The 18563-nt window shown below is 33.2% G+C and overlaps 1 protein-coding gene across 13 annotated transcripts in view; it reads left to right on the top strand.

Moving 5' to 3' along the window:
- RALGAPA1 (Ral GTPase activating protein catalytic subunit alpha 1) overlaps nt 1-18563 on the top strand; it is a 249000-nt gene that overhangs the window by 203446 nt on the left and 26991 nt on the right. For all 13 annotated transcript variants that reach the window (XM_077909040.1, XM_077909039.1, XM_077909038.1 and 10 more), the window contains 2 exons: nt 13416-13574; nt 15275-15402. In XM_077909040.1, the coding sequence (XP_077765166.1) occupies nt 13416-13574; nt 15275-15402 (287 nt within the window). The remainder of the gene's footprint in view (nt 1-13415; nt 13575-15274; nt 15403-18563) is intronic.

The raw sequence follows: 18563 nt of genomic DNA, 5'->3' as shown, positions 1-18563 counted from the left end.
AACGTCTTTATCATTAGATAATGTCTCTCTATCCCTGATAACTTTCCTTGCCCTGAAGTCTGCTCTGTCTGAAATTAATATAGGCACTCCCACTTTTTTTATTGGTGTTCTCATGGTATATCTTTCTCCATCCCTTTACTTTTAATCTGTATGTGTCTTAATATTTTAAGTGGGTTTCTTATAGCAACATATAGGTGAGTCTTACTTTTTTGATCCACTCTAACAATCCTTGTCTTTTAATGTGTAGTTAGATCATTGACATTTAAAATGATCATTGATACAGTTGGATTAACATTTACCACATTTGTTACTTTTTTCTATTTGTTACCCTGTTCTTGTTTCTGTGTTCCACACTCTTGCTGCCTTCTGCAGTTATAAATGAGCATTTTATATGATTCTATTTTCTCTCCCTTCTTAGTGTATCAGTTCACTACTTTTCTTTTTTAACTTTTTTTAGTCACAGCCCTGGAGTTTGTACTATACATTTAGAACTAATCCAAGTCCACTTTCAAATAATACTATACTGCTTCATGGATACTGCAAGTACCTAATAAATCACACGGTATATTTAATCTTTCCCTTTGATCCCTGTTTTACTTATAGATAAGCATATATATACCTAAATATACATGATCAGATGCATTGTTGCTATTATTACTTTGAACAAACTGATCTGTTAAATCAGGTAAAAATAAGAAAAATAGAAGTTTTTCTTTTCCCTTCAGTTATTGATTATTTGATGCTTTTCTTTATGTAGATCTGCATTTCTAACCTGCATCATTTTCCCTCCTCTGAAGAACTTCTTTTACCATTTCTTGTAAGTAGGTCTACTGGAAACTAATTCCTTCAATTTTTGTTTGAGAAAGTATTTATTCTTCTTTACTTTTGAAGGATAATTTTACAGAGTACAGAATTCTAAGTGTTGGTATTTTCCCTCAACACTTTAAATATTTCATTCCATTCTCTTCTTGCTTGCATGGTTTCAGGGGAGAAGTCAAATGTTATTCTTTATCCGTGATTTTCTGAAGTTTGATGATTTGTCTAAGTGTAGGTTTTTGGGCATATATCTTGCTTTTAGTATTCTCTGAGCTTCTTGGATCTGTGATTTGGTGTCTGACCTTAATTGGGGGCAATTCTCAGTCAATATTGCTTCAAATCTTCTGTTTTTTCTTTCTTTCTTCTCCTTTTATGTATGCTACAGTATTTGTGGTTGTCCCATAGTTCTAGGATATTGTTTTGGTTTTTTCCACTCTTTTCTCGTTGCTTTTCAGTTTTAGAAGTTTCTATTGTTATATCATCAGGCTCAGAGATTCTTTCCTTAACCATTTCTGGTTTACTGATGATATCATCAAAGACATTCTTCAAATTAGTTACATTGTTTTTTATCTCTGACATTTCTTTTTTTTTTTTAAGATTTAATTTATTTATTTGTTCATGATAGAGAGAAAGAGAGGCAGAGACACAGGCAGAGGGAGAAGCAGGCTCCACGCTGGGAGCCCGATGTGGGACACGATCCCGGGACTCCAGGATCACGCCCTGGGCCAAAGGCAGGCGCTAAACCACTGAGCCACCCAGGGATCCCCTCTGATGTTTCTTTTTGATTCTTTGTGAGAATTTCTATCTTTCTGCTTACATTATTCATGTGTTCTTGCACCTTGTCAACTCTTTCCATTAGAAATTAGAACCCATAGTGTGTTAATCATAGTTGTAATTCTGTCATCCCTGCCATTTCCAACTCCAGTTTTAATGCATCTTCTGTGCCTCCAGCTGTCCACACTAAGTCTCCAGGGATTTGCAATTACAATTTATGTTTTCCTACCTTACAACAAGTTCCTACAGAGGTTTCTGCTTCTTTGTCATCCTCCATTTTTGCCTATCTGTTCAATTTGGGGGCAACAGTTTACCTGTAACCTAACTCTTCTGACCTAAGATGAGTATTTGGTTCTTCAATTTGTTTAGCCTTTTACTTGTTGTTAGGAGAGAGTGGCAACTTCTAAGCTGCTTATGTACTAGATTGTAACTGGAAATCCCAGAACTTTATCTTCCCAAATGCAAACTCTGTACCCATTAACAATAACTCTATTCCCCACTCCACCCAGCCATTGGTAACCTTTAATATACTTTGTCTCCATGAATTTGCCTTTACTAGGTACCTCATTTAAGTGGAATCATACAGTATTTGTCCTTTTGTGTCTGTCTTATTTCATATAAGGTTTTTAAGGTTCATCAATGTTGTATCAGGTGTCAAAATTTCACTCCTTCCTGTGGTTGAATAATATCCCATTATGTGGATATACCACATTTTGTTTATTCATCTGACATTGTGTTGTTTTTACTTTCTGGCTATTGCTGCAGTGAACATTGTCATGTATTTGTTTGAATCCCTGTTTTCAGTTCTTTTAGATATATACCTATGAGTGAAATTCCTGGGTAATAATGGAAATCATATGTTTAGCTTTCTGAGGAACTGTCAAACTATTTTCCACAGTTACTGTGCCAGTTTTACATTTCTGCCATGAATGCACAAGGGTTCCAATTTTTGCATATCCTTGCCAACACTTGTTATTTTCCATTAAAAACAAATGTAGCTATTCTAATAGATGCATAATGGTATTTCATTGTGGTTTTGAATTAGAAATGCAAATGACTAGTGATGTGTATCTTTTCACTGCTTATTGGCATTGGTATATCTTCTTTGGAGAAATGTCTGTTCCATCTTTAACTCATTTTTAATTAGGTTGTTTACATCTTTGTTATTGAAGTATAGTTCTTTGTATATTGTAGATGTTAATCCCTTATCTAATATACGACTTGCAAATATTTTCTCCCATTTTGTGGCTTGTCTTCACTCTCTTGATAGTGTCCTTTGATGCACAAAAGTTTTAATTTTGATGGAGTCCAATTTATTTTTTATTTTGTTGCCTCTGCTTTTGGTGTCCATTCTATAAATCACTGCCAAATCTGATGTCATAAAGATTTTCTCATATGTTTTCCTCTAAGATTTTATAGTTTTAGCTTTTACATTTAATTTCTGAATCCATTTTCTTTCTGTATCAGATTGGGACAGTAATGTTTGTATATAGTGTGAGATAAAGATCTGACTTCATTCTTTTGCATGTGATAATCTAGTTTTCCAGTCACTATTTGTTAAAAAGATTGCACTTTCTCTCATTGAATGATCTTGGCACTCTTGTCAAAAATCAGTTGGCTTTCTATGCAAGGGTTTTTTTTTCTGGACTCTATATTATAATTTTCCTTTGGTCTAAATGCCTAGTGGGTTTTTTACTTTAATTAAATGCTTTTATTACTATAGCTTTATAGTACGTTTTGAACTCAAGTAATGTGAGTCCTACAACGTTATTCTGGGTTTTGTTTTGTTTTGTTTTTTTCTGTGTCATTTTTACTATTCAAGTTCTTTTGAGAGTTCAGATGAACTTTAGGATGAGTTTTCTATTTCTGCCAAGAAACTTTTTGGGATTTTGATAGAGATTGCATTGAATTTTTATATCAGTTTGGGTAATATCGTCATCTTAACAATATTAAGTTTTCCATTCCATGAACATGGGATATCTTTCCATTCTCTTCTATAATCTTTAAAATTCTTTCAGCTCTGTTTCATAGTTTTCAGTACATGAGTCTTTTTCCTCCTCAGTTAAGTTTTCCATTGTTTTATTTTTTTTATGCAATTGTAAATGGAATTATTGTAATCTCCTTTTGTTTTGTTCACTGTTAGTATATAGAAATGCAACTGATTTTCAGGTGTTAATTCTGTATCTTGCAACTTTATTGAATTCACGTATTAGCTCTAACAGTGTTTCTGTGGAATCAGAGGTTTCTGTATATAAGATCATGTTTTTTCAGTGTTTCTGTGGAGGACTAAAAGCTTGGAGCTTCCTTGGTGCACCAGTTTGGTGACATCACACCCTAGGAAAACTTTTGACTTTTTTTTCTTTTAAGCTAATTCTAAATTTAAAATTTTTGGTAATTTACCAACTGGAAAAGTGCTGGTATTTTTTCCAATTATTTAGTAAGGAGAAAGGACACAGTTACATGGCATAATATTCCAATTGTTTAATATTGAGACGCCAGGAGTATTGTGACTTTTTCAAATGTAAGCATGTTTGTAATTTTTAAAATTTTTGTAATGCAAGCATGCATATTATTTCAGTTATAATAATTATACCTGTTGGGTTTTCTTTTTTTTGGGGGGGGGTGTTTCTTTTTCATGCCTGTTTTATTGAAGAAAATTACCATAATTAAATGGACTCTTTTACTTAAAGCAATATAAAGGCTTGATTTGTTTTAATTTTTTTTTTTTTTTTTTTTTTTTTTTTATGATAGTCACAGAGAGAGAGAGAGAGACAGAGACATAGGCAGAGGGAGAAGCAGGCTCCATGCACCGGGAGCCCGATGTGGGATTCGATCCTGGGTCTCCAGAATCGCGCCCTGGGCCAAAGGCAGGCGCCAAACCGCTGTGCCACCCAGGGATCCCAGTTTGTTTTAGCAAGAAAGCAATGTCATTGCTTTCACATGTATAGGACCTACCTTATGAAAGTGAAGTCCATCAAAATTATAAACAATTTGTAATAAAGCAACATCATTTTGGAAGGTATAGTTCTCAAGTAGTTTAAATCAGTTTAAATAATACCTGTATCAGATTGGGACTAAATGAGGCAACATATCTTTTAATCCAGTAGAAAGGGAAAATATACCTGGTCTCATAATTCAGTATAACTATTCTAAACCCTCTTTTTATAGGAGGAAAAAAAGAAACCCTTATCATTTACTTTTCTCTTTATACTGAGTTTTTCATTTCCCAATTCACTATGAATGTTGCCCTTAATCTGCTCTTCAGAGTCCTAGTTACGTAAGATTTTTCTAACGGGCTTACATTTTAGCTCTATTATAGTATCAATTTCTTTTTAATAAAAGGTTAAATATTTAAACGTAATCGTGGAAACCAGTTGTCTTATACCAGTTCTCCTTAATAAAAAAATCACTTTCTGTATTGGTATTTTTTCTCCTGAATTTAATAAATTCCACATTAGTGGTAATAAGTTGAGGCCTAGAACATGTGTCCTATTACAAATGAACAATTGGATATCATTAGGTTGTCCCCTTTCCTCTGTAGATATATCTTTAGGTGTGTTAATCCATTCAGTAGACACATTAATGAGCACTGGTTGAAGTGTAATATTGGAGGAAGTAAGGCTCGTTGACCTCAACATGGAGTTTAATACCTCTAATTAAATTAGGTAGTCCACAGTCAGTATAAAGAAATAGCCGTGCCTCTGGCAAGCTAGAATTATTTATGACTCTGATTCTTTGTTTTAAACTTGATAGAAGAAAATCATTTATATCTATTTTATAGAAACTAATTTTAGTTCTCACTTTTTATTTAAAATATGGTGATTTTGTAAATTATTTTTAAGCATTTTATTTTCTCAGAATGAGAGGTAAATATCCTTGAACCTGTTTAAGTATAGTGTTTTATTTCTTGTGAAGAGAAGCTTTTTCAGGCTCAAGACAATAGCAGCAGAATTTTTAGAACATAGAATCTACTTTTTGAACAAAAGAATCAAACATTCAGTTGAACAAAGAACTCTCTTAGAAATATTATACTACCATATCAAAAATCCTCATATAACCCTAGACAAAGCTATCTGTTCTATAAATTATCTGCGGAAGATTGATGGGAAAAAAAAATCACTTAACTGAGTTTATTTTGTTTACTCTTAAATATCAAACATACTGCAAGCATTACTATAAAGTGTTCAGAGGAGCTTGTCTCGTTTCTTTGGTCTCCTTGTTCTGGCCACTTAGTGATACTCTGCTTCATAAGTAGCTGAATCACCCTTTTAGAACTTTTATGAAGATCAAGTTGAGATTATTGTAATCCACTTAGAGTCTCCAGTCTATCATTTCCTTCACCCCCCCAAAAGAAGAGAAAGAGGCACTTAAGTCAGTTTCCTCTGAAATATTGTTAGTGTAATAGCACTTCATTTTCTGTTTTGTAATTTGGTCACAATAGTTTCCCAAATACACGAGCTTTAATTGACCTAATTGGTCTGATTTTAATTTTAAATCTATTTTTATTTTGTCTATAAATAAAATTGAAATATATTCTACTTTCCAAAGAACTTTTATGCTAAATATAGTCTGGAAAATGAATTCAAAAACAAATTTAAGAAATAATAATAAAATTTTCATTATTTTAGTAAAAGTGTAGTTAGTATAATTGATTAATAAATGGAATTATAGTTTTAATCCCAAAGTAACAGCCTTACATAATATAATTCTATTTTAATATCTTAGACTCTGTCCTTAACCCCAATTTCTGTAAATATACTTTTATGATAAGAATAGAGGATAGGAGCACCTGGGTGGCTGAGTGGTTGAGCATTTGTCTTTGGCTCAGGTCGTGATCCCCGGGTCCTGGGATCGAGTTCCTCATTAGGTTTCCCACAGGGAGCCTACTTCTCCCTCTGCTTATGTCTCTGCCTCTCTTTCTGTGTCTCTCATGAATAAATAAATAAAATCTTAAAAAAAAATAAAAAAGAATAGAGGATAAAGAAACTGGAAAATAAGTGGTTCAGAGTAAATTTATCTCACCATTGCAAATGGTATGATTTGGATGCTATAGCAGTAGGTTTCTATTGTATGTGGAATAAAGTTCTAATTCTTCACTATAGCCTTCAATGCCCTATAATTTGGCCACCTGCCTGCCTATCTCTCTGATCTCATCTCATCTGTTACTTTTCATTTAGCACAATCTAGCCTCACTGGCTATCATCCTAACCTGCCAGCTTGTCAAGCTTATTCCCATCTCAGAGGCTGTACACTTACTGTTCTTTCCATTTGAAATGCTCTTTCTCTACATCATCAGGCTTTTTCATTCTCATTGTTCTGTTCTCAGATTCACATGACAGTTTCTCAGACCTTTCCAAACCATCCTAGCTAAAAGAATCCCCTTCACCCAGCAACACTACCACATTACCCTATTTTATACTCTTTATAGCACTTATACCTCTGGTCACCATCGAAGTGGAATCTTTAAATGGATACCGTAATTGCAGATAATTCTTTTTTCATGCTGTGTGCTATGTAATAACAAAAAAGTTACCTGGATAAGTACTGCGATACTATAACTAGACTTAACCTGATCATGTCTTACTCTAGTTCTTTCTCTGAGCCCTTTCTTAAGTCTCTTTCTTCTGTCATCCTTTTTCTTTCCCATCTGTGTTTCTCCATTTCTTCAACACAACAAGCATACAGACTTGAACCCCCTCTGGTGTTCTTCCAAGAACTGTTAAAGTTCTCATTTAGGTCTAAGTCTAACCAAAAAAGAAGTCATCCCACATGTCTGAAAACTGCTGCTTCTCCTTCTCTAAAACTTCAGATTCCAAAAATTTCCCAATATAATAGCTTTGTTTTTTTGAGTTTCTGTGATGGAAAATATTTTAAAGGAAAATTTCATACCAGGCTTTTGATTATACTAGAAGTCAAGTCCAGTAGGGATTTTCCCTTTTTTTCAGTTTGTTGGTGAAACATTTTAAACCAGTTTTCAAGCTACGGTCTTCTCAAACACATCTTCTACACATAAATCACACAATTCAATAGCATTTTCAAGCTATCTTTTTAATACTTAGCAGTTTGTATTGAGTGCCCACCCCGTTAAGGTAATTATATCCTAAACACCATGCCTATTTAAGAAGCTTTAGTTAATTACTAAAAATGAATGATCCAGACAGCAAGTGGACATATGAAAATATGCATAATCCTAAACCTATGAACCTAAAATCAATAACATGATTGAAGAGTATATGATAGTTTCTCTTTTGCTACATGTGGGTGTTTGGAAGATGAGGGAAAGAATGAGTGCTTGAGGCAGTATTACTTAGTTTCAGTTTCTACAGGTATACCACTATCTCATAAATTGCCTAACTTAATTAACTTCTCTGCATTCTTCAAGTACCATTATACATCACTTTTCTTTGTTATTTGCATCCAGAGAAGTATATTTAGAGGATTATCTGTCTCATTAATTATTTATTAATTATTTTACTCCGTCTCCTCCACTGGACTTGAAGCTTTGTGAGAGCAGAGACTATGTCTGATTTGTTTGGGGTTTTTTTCACCATCGTATCTACACTCTAGGCAGCACAACACATTTAGTCAGGTTTCAGTATTTGCTAATGTATGGAGAAAAGTGGATAGGAGGGGGAAAGGCTTTTTAAGAACTCATGAACTACTTCAGGTATGTAGGAGGACTAACATGACCTAAGGCAACAGGAGAGGGAATAGGAAGGAAAGAAAAGAAACAAATGTTCTTTTTTTTTTTTTTTTTTTTTTTTTTTTTTAAGTGAAGACCTCCTTAGAAGATATTGTAAGGACAACAGAAATTGAAGACTTCCAGATTTTGACCCTCAGTAATTATAATTAGTCATTTGGTCCTTTTAACAGAAATGGGGAAGTCAGAGAGTAAGCTGATGGTGGTGTAGTTACTAAATATGAAATCTAGTCTCCAGCTCCAGATCAATGATATTTTGAGGCATTGAGGAAATCTAGAATTGAATGTAATCTCTGATAATCATGGAAAATGAAAACACAGTCTTAAGATAGACAAACATCTGATTTTCATGAAAGAGTGTGGAACAGTTACTAACTACAAAAATTACTAATATTCATGAGCTCCATGTCAATACTTGACAAAATAGGATTATTCAACAGATGGTTTCTGAGCACTTAGGTAATGAAGTAGTGATCACTAGGAACCACCATGAGTTCACCATAACAAATCACATCAAAGTAACTTAATTTGTTTTAATAGGATTGCTAGATCAGGGAAGGCCATAGACAGTATAAAGCATTTAGCTAAGTTGTTTGTTGTGAACAAGTTGAAGAAATGTGGTCTTAAAAATAGTTCAGTAAGTATATTCATGACTGGTTATATAATCTTACCTAGAGACATAAATTAATTATTAAAGAGACATATAGGAAGGTGGTTAAAGTATGGTTTCTGAAATTAGACTGCCTCGGCTTCATTTCTAACTCTGCCACTTACTAGTCATGTGACATTAGGCAAGTTAATTTATCTTTTTAAGCTTCAATTCCTCACCTGTAAAAACAGGGGTAATAATAATTGTACTTACTCTGTAACATTGTTGTTAAAACTAAATTATGCCAAGGCACTTAGAAGAGTAAGAATTTAATAAATGTTGGCTATTATTCCAACTAGGAGGAACATTCATGATGACTTGCTGTATAAGGCTCTTTGTTACCCAGACTTGTCCCACTTGACATTTTAATCCAAAATCTAATGAAGACACATAAGAAATTGAATATAAGGGTAACCCAAATCTGGGAAAAGATACTGCCAACACATTGAATAGCAGAGTCAGGCTAACAGAAGACTTTGATAGGTTTAAAGATAATCTGAAACTGGCAAGGTGAAATTTGATAAGAATAAATATGAAAATCTCCCTTTAGTTCCAGCAGTCAGTTTTACTTGCTTAGAACTTTGTAATAACAAGACTTAAGAGTTTGAATTGACTACAACTTCTATTTGAGCCAACTCTATAATAATGTAAAAAATAATTTAGTTAACAGAACAAGGAAGTGATCCTTTGTTGACTGATTGTATTAGAGCATATATTAATAATATGTTCAATTCCGGATACCACAATTTAATAGAAACATCAGTAAACTGAGGTAATAATACAGGATAATGAACAGATTTGTAAGCTAAAGAGTAGGAACTAAGGACACATTTAACATGGAAAAGAAATAATTGAGATGTATATTAGGCCATTCTTCAAATATCTGGAAACATAATATATAGAATATAGACTGGATTTACTTGGTCATATTAGAAGAACTAGCTTTCGGAAGCAAATTTTAGCTCAGTATAAAGAATATTTTGATTGTAGCTCTTTAAAAATGGATGAGCTGGTTCATGAAGGTGTAAATTCCCAACTAGAAGTATTCAGACAGAAGCAGGATTACTTGTCAGGGATACTGCAGTGGGAAATCAGAGCTTTAGGGTCTCTTCCAATGCTGATATTCTATAGTGTATTGAGGACTTCAGTTTTACACATGTTGAATTTCATTTAAGTACTTTATCTTTATGAACTGATTATGGATAATCTCAGCCTATATTATATACCCTGAAGTAAAATTATTTCAGCAGCATTTGAAGAGTTGGAAGAATCGTTTGGTTGCCAATCATTTTAACAGATTTATCCCAAAGTCTTGTACTCCATTTCAGAAGTGACTGGCATCTGGGTACAAAAACATATAGGTAGGAATTCTTTGAGAGTCCTCAGAGTATAGAAAAACCTGGAGAGTTATACACAGTACACTTGTAAGTCCATAAAAGATAAACATGAAATAATAAACATGAAATATTATATATATTTATGTTAAATATGTTAAACATACTACTGAAATTTTTCTTAATTTCTGTTACTACTCAAAATTCATTCTTTCAGTAATCTTTCAAAAATTCCTAAGATAATGCATAGCAGTGATTAGCAGTTTCTCACTTTGTGTTTATTATATAGCAGGTTTTAAAGACCTAAGGTTACAAAAACATGCCTAATCAGAACAACATAATTACTCTTTCAAAAATGATAAGGATGTTCTTGAAGCTTTCCCTTCAGAATGCTTGAACATATTTAGAATGACTTTGTTATATGTGTGGTTCTTTGCCACAAGTATCTGATTACAGCATCTTAGTAAAAATATATTGTTTTTTTCCATTAAACTTCTATAACAGACTTTTAATACTCTGTGGTAGATATTTGAAGACAAGCTGGGTTATAAGATAAAACTTTAGTTGCCCTTTTCTCTCATTTCTTTAGATAAGTGGACACTAGAAATTATAGATAGCTTTGGCAAGAGTTCAAGGGTTAATGTAGCAGATAAATAAAAGGAATTTTCTGTAAATTGAGACCTGCATTATTTCAGTTGTCTTGTCTTTCCTAACCTAACTCATTTAATTTTAAAAAGTAAATACTTAAATTCTTCCTGACAGTGTGCTCAGCTTTTACTATCGTTTATTACTTCAATTATACTTGATATCACTTAGAACAATCTGCCATTTGGAAATCTCAGTATAGCCTGGAGCTTAGTATTAGATCTGGCTGCTATTGTAACATGTACAGCATATGACATTAATGTATCAAAATTAGATTGGATCATCCCTCCTGGTTAAATTTATTTCACATTTCTTTTGTATTCAGTTAACATAAACCTATTAGGGAAGCTGACACATGGGGATGGTTGTATAGGAAGGATATTTTTAAAGTATTTTGATTAAAAAATGAAATTATAGAGCCATGGCTCTTCTAAGTTGTGTAATCCATTTGGTTTTTAAAAATGTCCCAGAGCTCAAGTACTAAATTTTAAATGTATATCATTCAAGGGGTGTGTGTATCTACACATGTGTGTGGTTTGGTGTAAATAATGACAATTAAAATTTATTTTATTTTATTTTTTTGACAATTAAAATTTAAACAATATTTTGATAGTTAGGCCTAACATCATACAGTAGGAACAATAAGTATGTTTATGGTTTCAAAAAAAGAAAAAAAAATTAATATGCTTAAAACTGAAAAAAAAGTCTCCTTAAAAGAAAATAAATATTTGTATACTGTATTTCTAAAATAATAGATTCTATTCCCTAGATTTAACCTGAGTCCTGTCTTACAAAACTTTGAAGTGTCTGAGGGGGCATTTCTTGCTTAGGAATATAATGTTAAAGTTCAGGAATTTGCCTCGTGTTTTCAGATACTTTAATGACATTCATTGTGATTAAGATTTTCTAGATAGACTGCCATGAGGGACATTAGCACACTGGTTCTTGGCTTTCTTTGTTATGTATTCCTATTTGATAGACTCTCTCCTCTGAAAAATACACAAATAAAATTTTACACATAATTTTCAATATTCACACCCCATGAGCCCAAGTTAAGAACTCCAGGGTAATGGGGTACCTGGCTGGCTCATTTGGTAGAGTGTGCAACTCTTGATCTCTGGCTCATAAATTCGAGCCCCACATTGGGTGTAAAGCTTACTTTAAAAATTTTTTAAAACAATTTCAGGGTTAAGGATAACAGAAGAGAGCCTTTCATTAATTAGACTTCTTGTTTATTGGTTGAAATGACACATTTAACTTTTTTCCTACTCTGTGGTCTTAAAGCCAAGTAGATTGCATACTTTAAAAATTGCTTGTATGTTAGCTCATACAGAAAATATTGATGGCATTTATCCTAGTTCTCTCCTCCAAAGCTTCTAAACCTTCAATGTGTCACACGTACAGTATGTCAATTTATCTGAAAGTAGTAAAGAAACCCATGTGAGATAAGCACCAAAAATGGACTCGAGTGTTTGTAGTGACAGAATCAATTAATCTACTAAGATAACCAAATTTTATATTAAAATACATGTTTTGTTTTTTTTTTTTATTTTTTATTGGTGTTCAATTTACTAACATACAGAATAACACCCAGTGCCCGTCACCCATTCACTCCCACCCCCCGCCCTCCTCCCCTTCTACCACCCCTAGTTCGTTTCCCAGAGTTAGCAGTCTTTACGTTCTGTCTCCCTTTCTGATATTTCCCACACATTTCTTCTAAAATACATGTTTATATGATAATTTCTGTGAAGAAAACTTTACAATTTATTGAAACTCATTACTAATGGGTAATGTATTCATTTTTCTAGTAACTTAGAAATCCAACTTTTGGATGTTTTAAATTTTTATAATTTTAATTATAATGTTAACTCTTTCTGATTGCCAGAAGCACCTTTGTAAGCAGCACAAAATATATTTAAACAATATCTTGAGAGTCTAACACATTTTAAGAAGTCTGTTTGCCAGAATTTTATACACAACATTTCATAGGCAAACCCTGGAAAAAAACCTGTTGAACCATATACAATCAACTTCCTCTTACTTAATAGATTATTTACCCAGTTTATGAATTATCTATTTCTTTTTCCCTTCTCTTCCTGTTGCCTTCTTTAGGCAATTTTACTGCTCATTAGCCCTTTGAAAGAGTGGTTAGAAAAAAGAAGAATCTTGTATTGCTCATTTTTTTTTAAACATTTAAACAATCTTTTAAAAGGTTTGGTAGTGGGAAACTAGTATGGTTACTAGTTGAGTGTCTATGCTGTATGTGAATATTTTTTATTCCCTGCTTCTCATTGACAGGAGACAGCTGAAAATTTTCTCCTGCAGTGTCTCCAAATATTTTGAATGTTTGTGTTGCATGTGAAAAATGATCAAAGGAAATTCATGAGTTTTTTTAATTTCTTTACTTTTTAATCTTTTTATAGTATGTTGTCAGTAACTGTATGAAAAGCTATATCTTTTTTCTAAAGCACTATCAACTATTTTCTTGGTTTTCCAGTTGAGACATTTGGGAAATGATGAAGTACACATTGTTTGGTCAGAGCATACTAGAGACTACAGGAGAGGAATTATTCCTACAGAATTTGGTGATGTCCTTATTATAATATATCCAATGAAAAATCATATGTTCAGTATTCAAATAATGAAAAAACCAGAGGTAAGAACTCCTTATCCTACACTTCATATATTTTGAGCTCTTTATGGGTTTGTGAGTTTCTCCTTTCAGAAGAATTAAACTAGGCATATCAGGTTGTAAAAACAGAAATGAGACACAGACTCTGGAAACTATGTAAATTGTCTAAGTCTAGTTCAGAAGGAGCTAAAACTGGAAAAATAGCAAAGAAACTGTGTTCAAATGGGAGAAGGCTAAGGTGATACCAGAGTAGAAATTCCTCTCTACTATGCTCACAAAAGGATTACCTTTTATTAAGAGGATGATAATAGTTTCCTAAAATATGCAATAAGAAGAAATCACTCCCTTTAGGATAGGAATGTAAGATTCCTGTGTTTTTAGTTGATATATCTTACTAAGGATGTCATGATTATTTAGTCATGTTCCTTAATAAATGAAAGTTCTACAAAGTCAAAAAAAAAAAAAGTTGTTCTAGTTGGATCTCTTATAGCATAGGGTTGAAACACAGTTGCAGAAGTCTTTTCTTTCAAAATAATATAAAAAAAGTATGGTAGTGTTTTGGGGTCTTTCTTTTTTTAATTGAATACTTTTTGAATTTTTGGAAAACGTATTTTTTGACAGTTGATCATGAATCTTTAGAATTTCTTGAATTGTACTAAGTTTCCCATGTGTGAATTTAAATTTATAGTCAGATTGTTTAGGGTTTATCTAAACCAGAGGTCAGCAAACTATGGCCCACTTCTATTTTTGTATAGCCTACAGGCCAATAATGGATTTTACATTTTTAATGAGTTTTTTTCTCCTTGTTCTTTTGTTTTTGTTTTTGTTTTGTTTTCAGTGATCTCCCCCCCCCTCCCCGCCCCCAGTTTTTCTTTTTTAAAAATCAAAGAAGATGGGTTGCCTAGGTGGCTCATTCAGTTAGGCATCTGCCTGCAACTCAGATCATGATCTCAGGGTCCTGGGATCAAGACCAATGTTAGGTTCCCTGCTCAGCACGGGGAAGGGTAGAGGGGGAGGAGTCTGCTTCTCCTCTCCCTCTGCCACTCCCCCTGCTGGTGCGCTTTCTTTCTCTCAATCTGTGTCAAATAAATAAATAAAATCTTTCTTAAAAATTTAAAAAATACATATCAGGGACAATATATGGCCACAAAGCCTGAAATATTTACTGTATTCTATATTATCCACAGCTCCCATCCTTGCCTTCAGCTGTCATTTGTCCCAACCATATGCAAATAGAATAACTTTGAAACTGTCAGTCATCTGGTAGAAATGACAAATATCAAAGCATAGATATTTTCTAATAAATGTCTCTTAGGTTCTGAAGTAGAACTGGCATCACACAAAAATAATGAAAAACTAACTTGCTGCCTATAAGAATGTATTATCTTTACTAAATTTATGCAGTGGAGGAGAAGGAATTTATTTCCAGTGTTAGATTTTTGTGTACAATTGAGGCTACGAAAATTTGAAAACTGTCAGAGAATATGAATTATTTAGTCAATTAAATGAAGCACAGTTCTTTTGAATGGGAAACTCTATAGACCTTCAGCATTTTTTGTTTTTTAAGTGTGAATCATGGAGAAGAAATTAGTTTGAATACTATTTCTACTGAAGGAAAAACTAAAGAGGAAGTAAAACCATTTTTGTGTACAGTGTCTTGATTATTTTAATTTTTAATCTTTCTCCAATATGAATATAAAATTATGTTCTAAATTCTCAACCAGGTTCCTTTCTTTGGTCCACTTTTTGATGGCGCTATTGTGAATGGAAAGGTCCTACCCATTATGGTTCGAGCAACAGCTATAAATGCAAGCCGTGCTCTGAAATCTCTGATTCCATTGTATCAAAACTTGTATCCTTTTCAACATTATGGTTTCTTCTCTAATACATGTCTACTTTCCAAGGTAGGTATTTCTTATGTGTTAGGTGAATTTGTGTTTATTGATATATAGATGATAGAGTTCCTCCCTAGTATTTGAGCAGTTATATTTGAGTGATGTATTTTCTTTTATACACTACTAATGAGTGCTTATCTTTTGGTTAATTATTAGGGCCCCATCAGGGGTACTTTAATACTCTAGAGTACTGCGAGGTACTATACTCTAAATGTATAGAAATAACCAGTCATCATAAAGTATTCAATCTAGTTGAGGAAATATACTGTTTTTAGTGTATATGTGGTAACAGAGTTATGTACAGTGTTCCGGATGTATAATGACAAGCAGCCTCTCAGCTGGAAGAGGGATAGTGGTGTCAGGAAATACTTAGGAGAAATATGAGGATTAAATACTGAAGGATGATGAATAAAGAGTTAATTGGGTGGATGAAATTGAGAGGAGCATTCCAGGCAAAGGGAACAAGATAAAGACATGGAAGTAGGAGAGGATATGGAGTGTTTAAGGACATGGCTTCTGGAGCCAGATTTCTGGACTCAAATGCTGGCCATTACTTCTTTAGCTGTCTAGCCTTGAGCAAATTATTTAACCTCTCTGAGTCTCAGTTTCCATATCTATAAAATGAGAATGATAACATCTAATTCATTGTGTTATGAGAACTGAATGAATCAATACGTATAAAGCTCAGAGCAATGCCTGGGACATAATATGTATACAATTTTAAATTATTTTCTGATATTCCTTTCTAAAACGAATTTGTGTTTCCATGTATCTTTTCTCTATGATTAAAAGCATTTCAGTTATTTTTCTTTTACTTAATAAATTGTTAAGCTTTATAGGGAAGGTTTTTTAAAGTATCCTATGTTCTGTTCCACATGAAATGGATTTATTGTAAGTCTGCCACATATATTCTCTTTTGATGATGAAAATTTACTTAAGCAGTCTGATTCCTATGTAATTTCTCCTGTATTCTGACACTGTGAAATGGAATTATAGGTGGACCGTGGCATTATTATACATTGATTAAGCTTAAGGACATGGATATAGCATTTATTAGTGACAGTTATATCTTCACTTTAAGTTGAAAGCTCAGATTTGAAGTGTCATTGTTGTAAAATGTAATGATTCTATTTATTATTCCATAATATCTCTAGAGAGTTATATACAGATTATATAGATACATACAGATATATACAAGGAATATACAGATTATTACCCATAAACTAATTTTATCCACATTGTCAACTCCTCTGAGGTTGTGTTCTTTCAGATTTTTGCCTCCTTACAGTTTGCCTCATCCTGATGTTCACTTAAGGTTAGTGTCCTCCACCATTTCATTTAAGACACAGTTGAAAGAATGCCTTAAATCTTTTGGGAAAATGGGCAATCCCGGTGGCGCAGTGGTTTAGTGCCGCCTGCAGCCCGGGGTGTGATCCTGGAGACCTAGGATCAAGTCCCGCGTCGGGCTCCCTGCATGGAGCCTGCTTCTCCGTCTGCCTGTGACTCTGCCTCTCTCTCTCTCTCTCTCTCTCTCTCTCTCTCTCTCTCTTTCTGAATAAATAAATAAAATCTTTAAAAAAAAATCTTTTGGGAAAGTGATGAGAGAGATTAGATTGTAGGACAAGCTGAGTGAAGTAAGCCAGTCGGAGAAGGACAAACATTATATGTTCTCATTCATTTGGGGAATATAAATAATAGTGAAAGGGAATATAAGGGAAGGGGGAAGAAATGTGTGGGAAATATCAGAAAGGGAGACAGAACGTAAAGACTGCTAACTCTGGGAAACGAACTAGGGGTGGTAGAAGGGGAGGAGGGCGGGGGGTGGGAGTGAATGGGTGACGGGCACTGGGGGTTATTCTGTATGTTAGTAAATTGAACACCAATAAAAAATAAATTAAAAAAAAAAAAAAAGATTGTAGGACAAAGCTGTATTTGCCTCTTGTGTCATAAAACAGGAACTAATTTTTTTTTTAGCAAACACAAGCTATTTCTGGTCCAAGGTACAAACATTTAAGATGCATACCTTACCAAGTAGCAGAATTAAAAGTATTGGGGCTATGGCTTAATTTCTTTTTCCTGCACCTAAGTTCATACTCTTGAGAACTACTTCGGATTTGCATGTTATACTAGAGGTATGGTGGCTGGATTTGCAGTTAGAAAATAATTGATTTTAACTCAAGCTCTGCCTTGTGATCTTAGGCTAGTCACAAAATTTCTAAACTTCACTTTCTTTATAAAAAAGATAATACCCATCTCAAAATTATTCTGAAGATTAAATGAAGTAATGAATTTAGATGTGCTTAGTAAATGAAATAAGGTACATTATTTTGTGGAGAGATTAATTCTGTTACGTGTAAAGATTACAGTCAGTATTAAAACAACTCTACCCAAAACCAAGGAATTTTTTAATTGAGTTTTTATGTTTGGTTGGTTGGTAGGTTAATTGATTGAATTGGATTTTCAGGCCTGTTTCTTGAAGTTTTTTAATAGTTAATCTTTCTGAGACATTAATACATACCACATTGGAAAAAATTTCTAAGATGAAGAGAGATAATTTCAGATGAAAAGAATAAACATGAACACTTCATTTACACAGCAAATACGAGCAATTTCCTTCAGTGAGACCATTTCTGGAACACTCAGAATAAAAACATAAAATCAGACAGATCAAAGAAATTTTTCTTGACTCAGAAGCTTGAATTTAGAAGGTATATGGAAATTATTTCTCCATACTATTTAAAGATATAATAAAGGTGCTCCTAGCCTTTACTAATCTGAGAAATACATAGTCACCTTTTACAAGGATTCACAAAGTTCTATATTGATTCTAAATGTCAGGGGAAATGATCTCATACAGGTAGATTACTTGATTTTTAAATGCAACCTTATATACTAAATTACAACTAGGTGTTTTTAAGATTTTGAAATATAAATGTCTTTAACTTTTAAATAAAAAATACATATCAGAAATATCTTAAAATGTATGTTTTTGAGGAATCAGGTAGGTTTCCATTAAGGAAAAAAATCATGTGTTCTAAAACAGATCAATAGAACTTAACAGAAATTACGACAGAAATTGAAATAGAAGTAGGCTTTGAAAACCACCAGTTACTACTTT

The sequence above is a fragment of the Canis aureus genome, chromosome 9, assembly GCF_053574225.1.
Source record: "Canis aureus isolate CA01 chromosome 9, VMU_Caureus_v.1.0, whole genome shotgun sequence".
NCBI classification, from domain to species: domain Eukaryota; kingdom Metazoa; phylum Chordata; class Mammalia; order Carnivora; family Canidae; genus Canis; species Canis aureus.
This window is presented reverse-complemented; position numbering and strand designations above follow the sequence as displayed.